The 9,909-nt window shown below is 35.1% G+C and overlaps 1 protein-coding gene across 1 annotated transcript; it reads right to left on the minus strand.

The window, feature by feature from the left end:
- Positions 1 to 5,551: 5,551 nt before the first annotated feature.
- Positions 5,552 to 7,559, minus strand: LOC110690834. Its single transcript, XM_021867715.1, has 3 exons — positions 6,369 to 7,559; positions 6,131 to 6,217; positions 5,552 to 5,836 (listed from the first exon to the last, which is right to left on the minus strand). Exons 1-3 carry the CDS (start codon positions 6,945 to 6,947, stop codon positions 5,834 to 5,836), a joined length of 669 nt encoding a protein of 222 aa, XP_021723407.1. The 5' UTR covers positions 6,948 to 7,559; the 3' UTR covers positions 5,552 to 5,833.
- Positions 7,560 to 9,909: the final 2,350 nt, after the last annotated feature.

A 9,909-nucleotide genomic window follows, 5' to 3' on the forward strand; every position in this document is an offset into this window, starting at 1 on the left:
TGGTATTTTTTGACTTTTTTTCGCACGAAAATAAAAATTGCTAAAATATTTACCATGGACCCTAATACCCTCCGGGAGTCCAATTGGATTAGTGGAACCATCCAATTTTCCTTTGAACGGCCAATTTAGTTATCGGTTTATTACAATTTGCATGGATTTCATTAAATCAAACCTACTACGAACATTTATGACAACATATAATGATCATATATGGTTACAAACGGCATTATATGACCCCGAGATGTATCCCCTTAAATCTCAAGGATTTTCAACACCGTGCCTTAAACCTCCAAAATTTCTCAAAAAACATGAATATTAGCCTTAAATTTTGGAATTTTTTGACTTCTTTTTCACCTGTAAATAAAAATTGACAAAATATTTACCATGGTCCCTAATACCCTCCGGGAGTCCAATTAGGTGGGTGGAACCATCCAATTTTTCTTTAAATGGTGAATTTACCGGTTTACAAATTGCACCGATTTCATTAACTCAAGCCTACCACAAACATTTATGATAACATATAAGATCATTTATGATTTAAAACACTATTATATGACACCGAGATGTATCCCCTAAAATCTCAAAGCTTTTCGACACCAGGCTCCGAAACCTCAAAAATTTCTCAAAAAGCGTGGATATTAATCTTCAATTTTTAATTTTTTTGACTTTTTTTTCACTTGGAAATAAAAATTGCCGAAAATTTTACCGTGGTCCCTAATACCGTCCGGGAGTCCCATTGAGTGGGTGGAACCATCTAATTTGCCTTTAAACGACCAATTTACTGGTTTACAACTTGCACCGATTTCATTAACTCAAGCCTACCACGGACATTTATGACGGCAAATAATGATCATATATGGTTCCAAGCAGCATTATATGACCCAGAGATGCATTCCCTAAAACTTCAAGACTCTTCGACACCGGGCCCCGAAACCTCCAAAATTTCTCAAAAAACGTGGATATTAGTTTTCAATTTTGGTAATTTTTGACTTTTTTTCGCCCAAAAATAAAAATTGTTGGAATTTTTACCATGGACCCTAATACCCTCCGGGAGTCCAATTGGGTTGGTGGAACCATCCAATTTGCCTTTTTACGGCCAATTTAGTTACCGGTTTACAATTTGCACGTATTTCATTAACTCAAACCTACTTCGAACATTTATGACAACATATCATAATCATATATGGTTCCAAACGGCATTATATGACCCCGAGATGTACCCCCTTAAATTTCAAGGATTTTCGACACCGTGCCTTAAACCTCATAAATTTCTTAAAAAACGTGAATATTAGCCTTAAATTTTGGAATTTTTTGACTTTTTTTTCACTTGAAAATAAAAATTGACAAAATATTTACCATGGTCCCTAATACCCTCCGGAAATCCAATTAGGTGGGTGGAACCATCCAATTTGTCTTTAAATGGTGAATTTACGGGTTTACAAATTGCACCGATTTCATTAACTCAAGCCTACCACGAACATTTATGACAACAAATGATGATCATATATGGCTCCAAGCAGCATTATATGACCCCGAGATGCATCCCCTAAAAGTTCAAGACTCTTCGACACCGGGTCACGAAACCTCCAAAATTTCTTAAAAAGCGTGGATATTAGTCTTCAATTTTGGTATTTTTTGACCTTTTTTCGCCCGAAAATAAAAATTGTTGAAATGTTTACCATGGACCCTTATAACCCTCCGGGAGTCCTATTGGGTTGGTGGAACTATCCAATTTGTCTTTAAACGGCCAATTTAGTTACCGGTTTACAATTTGCACGGATTTCATTAATTCAAACCTACTACGAACATTTATGACAACATATAATGATCATATATGATTCCAAACGGCATTATATGACCCCGAGATGTATCCCCTAAAATATTAATACTTTTCTACACCGGGCCCCCAAAACCTCCAAAATTTCTCAAAAAGCGTGACCTGGATATTAGCCTTTAATTTTGAAAATTTTGATTTTTTTGCCGGAAACAAAAATTGCCGAAATGTTTACCATGGTTCCTAATACCCTCCAGGAATCCATTTGGGTGGGTGGAACCATCCAATTTGCCTTTAAACGACCAATTTATCGGTTTACAACTTGCACCGATTTCATTAATTCAAGCCTACCACGAACATTTATGACAACAAATAATGATCATATATGGTTCTAAACGGCATTATATGAGTATATTACCCCGAGATATATCTCATATAATTTCAAGACTTTTCGACACCGGGCCTCGAAACCTCCATAATTTCAATTTTGGAATTAATTGACTTTTTCTTCACCCGGAAATAAAAATTGCTGAAAATGTTTACCATGGTCCCTAATACCTTCCGGGAGTCCAATTGGGTGTGTGGAACCATTCAATTTGCTTTTAAACGGCCAATTTATCGGTTTACAACTTGCACCGATTTACCAGTTCACAACGGGCAATTTAATTAACTTGCACCAAACCCGACTTGAACCGAAATTGACCCAAACCCGTTTTAATCCATCAAAACCCGAATTTAACCCAACTTGCTACTTACCTGACCTGAATTCAACCCGTCCCGTTCTTAACCCGGTCTGAATTTAACCTAACCCGTTACAAACCCGACCCGAAATCAACCCGACTTGTTATTGACCTGACCCAAATTCAACCCGACTTGTTATTGACCCGACCCGAATTTTACCATACCTATTACTTACCCAACCCAAAAATTCAACCCGATCTGTTACTAACTCGACTCGAAATTAACACTACTTGTTATTGACCCGAACTAAATTCAACCCAAATTGTTCCTAACCCGATTTCAAATCACCTTAAATGCAATTTAGACCACCTTATTATTGTTGAGAGACCAAGTCGGTCTAGGACAACAAAGTAAAGGAGCAACATCATCAAATTTAAGAATTAAATATAGTATATATTTATTGTATGGTTAGAGGAGATAATTATCTTCCTAAATTATAGACTATAATTCCCTAGTATATTGCCATATACTTCGTATATTATAGTCAAAGGAAATAATCAGCTTGATAAAAATGATAATTATCTATTTATAATTAGTTGAACCCAAATATGACCCGACTTGGAAATGACCCGACCAGATTAAACCTGCAAATTATTGACTTGAACATAACCCGACTTGAATCCGAGAATGACCCGACTTGGAAATGACCCAACCTGATTATAACTCGCAAATTATTGACTTGAACCGAACCCGACTTGAACCCGAGAATGACCCGACTTGATTATAATCTGCAAATTAATAACTTGAAACGAACCCGACTCAAACCCGAGAATGACCCGACCTGATTCTAACCCGCAAATTATTGACTTGAACCGAACCCGACTCGAACCCGAGAATTAACCAAACCCGTTTTAACCCGTGAAAACCTGAATTAAACCTGGCCTATTGTTCACCCGACCCAATTGTAACCCGACACAAACCCGATAAGAAGTATGACCCGACGTGACCCGACTCAAGCATGACCCAACCCAAACCCGACCCGCATAGGTTATGCAATTAATCTTAATTGCCCCAACCCGAGTTGACCCGACCCACTTTTACTCGACCCGTTTACCCGAATTGACAGCTCTAATTAATATCATTTTTTTTTTAATTATAAAACTCAAATTAATATTTCGCAGGTTAAAATCGAAATGGATCTAACTTTGAAATGTTGGATCAATAATGGGTTGGGTCCAAAATTTCAAGTTATAAATCCGAGAACCACCGGCACTAGTAGTTATTGCATTTACTTTATCATGATGGCCTTGTTTGGCAAATGGCTATTGGCGTTGGCTGGTTCACTTGACTTGTTTGATCAGTTGGAATATTTGGCTGATTATAATGGCTTTTGAAATTGGTTGTTTACGCTGGTTGTTTATAAAAGTGTTTGGTAAATTAATTGTTGGTTATTGACTGTTTATTAGATAATTTGTAGGCCAACAAGTTAAAAGCCAACAAAAAACGGCTACTAAAAACAACTTTTTCATTTTGGCTTAAAAGCCAGTTGTTTCGCTGACAAAAAAATCAATTACTTAACACATTCTTTGGTTGTTTGTCACACAAAAAAGCCAAAAGCTAATAAAAAAAGTCACTAAAAAACCATTAACCAAACATGACCAATATTTGAGGGTGGAAACCCCCTTACTTCACTATACAACCGGTTGTACCTAGCTCAGTCAATCACACTCATATTATTATTATTTTTATTATTTTTTAAATTATTTGATTATATTTGCTCATAAAATAAGCATGGTTATACATTTCTAGATTCAACTAGTCGTATAATACGTAGTTGTAAAAATTGCACCTTCTGCCCCTACTCTTAAGCTTTAACATACGTCGTTGAAACTAATTGACGCGTAAGAGATGCCGCTCAAATATAAACGTTGTCCTACTTGTCCATATCAAAGAAGAAAAAAAATTCCTAGACAAGGTACACAACTACACAAGAATAAAAACGAGCATCAAATAATCAAATATAGCTAACTTTGGTTTTCAAGGGTCAAAGAGCAAAGACCCTTTCGACCGATGGAAGGGACTAAATAGTAAATACCCTCCAACAAACGTATTAAATGAATGTTTTCACCAACAAAATGGCAAAGTGAATGTTTTTTAATTAACTTACACGTGCTCTAAAGAATAATAAATTGGTGTAGGCTTAATGGGCCGGGCTCAGTCAGCCCAAAAGGTATAAACAGAAACTACCATATTTCCTTTTAATAATCAGATTATAGTGGGAAAATTCAAAAATTCAGAACATGCTCTCCTTCTCACACTACCAACTATAACCACTTCAATGTGACCATGGCAAGCCAGTCGATGATCGTTCAGTACATCGACTTCAATCGTAACTAGTCTGTCCAAAAGAGGGCAGCAGCATAATGCAGACTTAAGAGGCATAGGGAGGAATATGCAGGTAGGTTGCCTGAAAGGTTACAGCATATAAACCAGCATTTTCCATTCTGCTGAAGACAACAGAAGAAATGAGGCTGTTTGTTAACAAAACTTACATGACTTTCCTACTGTCACAATTTTTCTACTTCAAATCGTAATTCCTAACTGTTATGAGTTAAAAGTCCTAAGTTCAGAATGTCAAGTATAATGTGCATTTGCAGAAACCAGAACAAAACTCGAGAATAATGCAAACAAATCAGTTACAGTTGATACTTTAGTCTAATCGATAAGTTTAAGAAAAGAAGCAAAATCCAAGTCCTGTGACACAAACAATCGAGAACTTTCACCTGTCCAAGAGACGCATTTCGACCTATGTGAACTTACATAATTCGTTTATAACAGCATATATCAGATATATGTATGTGGATGAACTAGAAACAAACTTCAGAGTTCTGAGTTCTGACATTTCATACTATATGAAAGCAAAGATTGGACTTTTAAACATAAATCATTTCCCCAATTCCTCCCACAACGGCCCTAAATCTCAATTCTGCTATGCTTTCAACTCAAAATATGAACCTGTTAACCATGAGAATGGATACAAACACAGTAAAACACAACAGCAGCACATGAAAGAAAATACTCAAATGACTAGAAATGTTAGAAACGAAATCAATTATATTGATTGATTGATCGATAACAAGTACTCCGAAAGAAAAAGAAACTAACATATCAGCTCTAGTTATACTCCCAACTGGCCAACTATACAACAGAATTACCAACACTTTCTGCCTGAAACCCTTGATCCACAAACACTTCTACACTATAATTCCAATTCCAATACAATTACAGTAGAACTAATCTACCTGTATCATATACTACCACTGTCAAAGGACAGCAACCTCAAAACTCCCGCAACACCACCCATCGATTATCTCATTTTCACTGCAACACCAAACAAAATAAACCAAATTTTACAATCCCATTCAATCAAATCAATACATATCACAAGCATTGAACCAAAACATTAAAAATCCATAAAAATCACATTTTTCCAAGAACTCCATTGTCCAAATGTGGATTAGATTATAGCTTGAAACTCAAAGTTCTAAACTTTTAAACCCGAATTCAATTACAAAATGAGCGCCAACATCATCAAAAGAAAAATATCACCAAAATTCAAATCAAAATAAATTCTTCACATTCAATTAAAAAATGTAATTAGTTATCGAATTATACCTTTCCAACCTTAGGAGGCTCCGGAGTCTCATTAACTTTGTACATCTCCGGCGAAATCTCAGACAACCATAACCCCGGAAAAAGCGTCTGTAAGATCAAAACCAAGGCAAATTAAAAACAATCAAAACTCGAAAAATTGATCAAAAATTGAATTCAAATTTCCCGCAAAATTCAAAGAAAAATGATTTTTTTTTTTTTTTTTTTTTTTACAAAAACTAAAGAAATTAATCAAACTCACATCCAATTGTCTCTGAACATAACGAGATCGTTTCTTCGGTTTCCGGGGAGGTCGTCTCCCCGTCATCTCCACGAAATCATCCTCAATCTCATTCCTCGACAACGGCACCGAAAACTTCGCTCTCCCACCATCAACCCCGGAAACACAAACTTCCGCCGGCACCGTCGCCGGAGGAATTTCAACGGTCGCCGGACTCCGGCGAGTTCTAAGATTCCACGGTCGATATTCCGGCGGAGGAGGCGGCGGAATCGAAGGGGTTAATTCGGAATTTCCCATATAATCGGCGTTAATTTTATCGACTTCAGAGCGAAGATTGAGCATTAGCTTTTCTCGAATAACTTCGATTTCATTGTCGACTTCACCGCGACGAATAGACGGCGGTTGAGGAGATCGAAACGATGCGTTTCGGCGTTTCCGGTCGCCGGGAATTGAATCGGAAACGGCATCGTTTGAGGAAGAGGGGTTGTTGGTATTGGTGATTTTGGCGCAACGAAGAAGTTTTTGAGTACCCCAATTCAAGCGTGGTGGTAAGGAGAAGTTATGGAGATGTCTAGTTCTTTCTGGAGCCATCGCCGCCATATATATGATGATGAAATTCTCAATCAATTTTCTCTCTCCTCCTCTTCTTATTCTTCTTCCTGTTCTTGTTCTTGGTGGGTGTTTTCTCTGTTTTTTGGAATCTGGGTGTTACGCCATTGATGAATTGGAGTAAAGGGTATTTGATTGATTGAATTTCTGGGAATTTGCCTGAATTTTGCTAATGAAATTCTGAGTTTTTAGGGGGAATTTGGAGAAAATTACAGTTGGGTTTTTTTGCTGATGGGATTGGAATAGGGAATTTGAGATTTGAATTGTGTTTGAGAAGAAATTGCTGAGAAGAGAGAGAAAGAGAGAGAGGGAGAAATATGGAGGGGAAAGGGGGGAAGAGAAAGAGGAGAGTTGGACAGTGGAGGGAGGAAAGAAAGAGAGAGAGAGAGAGAGAGAGAGAGAGAGAACCGATTTTAACGTTCGGATTATTTTTGGGCTTTTTTTCTCTTTGTTTTTCTCATGTTTAAAAGGGTTTTTTTTTTTCTTTCAGTTATAGTTCGATATCAAATTAATTGCATCAATTTGATTGGCGCAACTTTGGTTACCCCCTCTCTTCAAAATAACTACAAGTAAATAAAACTTTGGCTATTCAATTAATTAAGTAATTATATATATATATATATATATATATATATATATATATATATATATATATATACGGGGAGGTTCCGCTAAAAACAGAGCTTATGGTGAAAACTAAAAACAAGCCATCTTAGCCATTCATTACTAGCACAAAAGATCAGACGATTCTAAAGCCCTAAGATCATTCCAACCTTACATATAATCAATTCAACCGTTTTAAAGGTCTTTTTTTTTTTTTTTTTTTTGACAAACGCAACGTTTTAAAGGTCACTACATGCTAAAATAAAGTAACTTTATCTAAATTGACGATATTTACATAGAGTCACTATATATAAAAATAACGTAACTATATACAAAAATAGGGTAGCTATTTCAATTTTTACAATATTTACATTAAGGTCACTATATACAAAAATAGGGTAACTATTTCAATTTTGACCATATTTACATAGAGGTCACTATATACAAAAATAGGGTAACTATAACAATTTTTACAACATTTACATTAAGGTCACTATATACAAAAATAAAGTAACTATATCGTCTGAGTTTTTGACACCATTTACATAAAGGTCACTATATACAAAAATAAAGGTCACTATATATAAAAATAAGGTGACTGAAACAAAATTTACAACATTTCCATAATTCTAAGGTCATTATATCGAAAATAAGGTAACTATATATTAACTTCGGGTAATTACATCAATTTGACACCATTTACCTAGAAGTCGATAAATATAAAAATAAGTATTAAAAAAGTCTATGTAGGATTCGAACCTACATCCCGTGATTACACGGTGCTCGACCAATTGAGCTAATAGGCTTTCAACATGCCAAAACAGCCAATAAAAGCATACCAACATCACAGACCAACATCATACAGACTGAAGCAAAACAAGCTTGACAAGATCAACGTTTCAAGAACAGAAGCAGAGGCAAATAAAAGCATACCAGGATATCATGATACGAGCAAGCCACCTGTATATGAGGAATCCCAACTAAATGTAGATATTGAACAGGCAGGCACCAAAAATCATACAATCAGAGATAAATCTTCACAAAGGCTGAAGAAGGTTACTATACTAACTCCAGCTGACAAGGTAAGATTAGGTATGATAGAGCTCGCAATAACGCAAACTAGCATACTCGAATTTTAGAAATAAATTTCTAAGGACACACTTCTACCATTTAACAGATATAAGCCTATGAGGCTATGATTCACAAAACAATACATATCTAGCTCCGTATCAGAGTGCACTTAGATTCTGGTACCATTACTTCAAAAGAAAGTCTATAGTAGGATAACAATACAATTGACCACTTGGTATTAACATTCAACTCTCTTACTCTTTGAGTGGAATAATAACAATAACTCAAATGTCTAGACTGTCATGGATGATCTGCACTACTGTTCGAATAAAATTTTAAATGAAAATGTACAAATCTACTGCAGAATTAAACAAAATATCGTTCACAATCACAATCACAAGCAGAACTTATTTAATCACATTCTTTCTTATACACAACATATAACAACCCATTAATAGGCAAAATCACATATCTACACATCACAGCACACAGGAGTGAAATCAACACGCTCACAATCACAAGCAGAACTTTCACCCAATCACACACCTATACACAAACGAGCAGCTTACTGTCCAATTATAGGTTGTATATATAAACAATTTCTACGGCAACACAAAAGCAAGGAAATCACATTTCTGACAATCAGACTAAATACATCAATAAAATGCAGCAACATTAGAAAAATATCATCAAAATAATCAAATAAAACACAAAGTTCAGAAAATTTGATGATGAAATTGAAAATCGAACACAAAGTGATAAACTAAGCCGAAAAAATCGAGCACAAACTGATAAACTTAAAATGAAAAAATCGAACACAATTGAGAAAAAATAAAACCGAAAAAATCGAAATCAAATTCAAAAAATTAAGCCGAAAAATCAAACACAAATTGAAAATAGAGAAATTGATCAATATACAATGAAATGATCGATTAACGTAGAAAAATTTGATGACGAAATTGATGTGCTCAGAATGCCAAACGAAGAAATTAAGCTGAATTATAACATAATTAAACTTATATGAAACTCGATTAAGAATGAACTACCTCAAATAAAGTTAAATTACTCCTACGAAACTTACAAAATTTGCCAAAAATTACAAAATTAATAAAAAACAGAAGCAAAGTACTCAAAAAAAATTACACAAATCGGAAACGAAAAACTCAAGAAATTACTCAAAAAACAACGATATGAAGAAATTATGAAAAACGCAAAATAATAACTCAAAAAACAATTAAAAAATCAGAAAATAACAAAAAACAGAAACGAAAAACTCAAA

The sequence above is a fragment of the Chenopodium quinoa genome, unplaced genomic scaffold, assembly GCF_001683475.1.
Source record: "Chenopodium quinoa cultivar QQ74 unplaced genomic scaffold, ASM168347v1, whole genome shotgun sequence".
NCBI classification, from domain to species: Eukaryota; Viridiplantae; Streptophyta; class Magnoliopsida; order Caryophyllales; family Amaranthaceae; genus Chenopodium; species Chenopodium quinoa.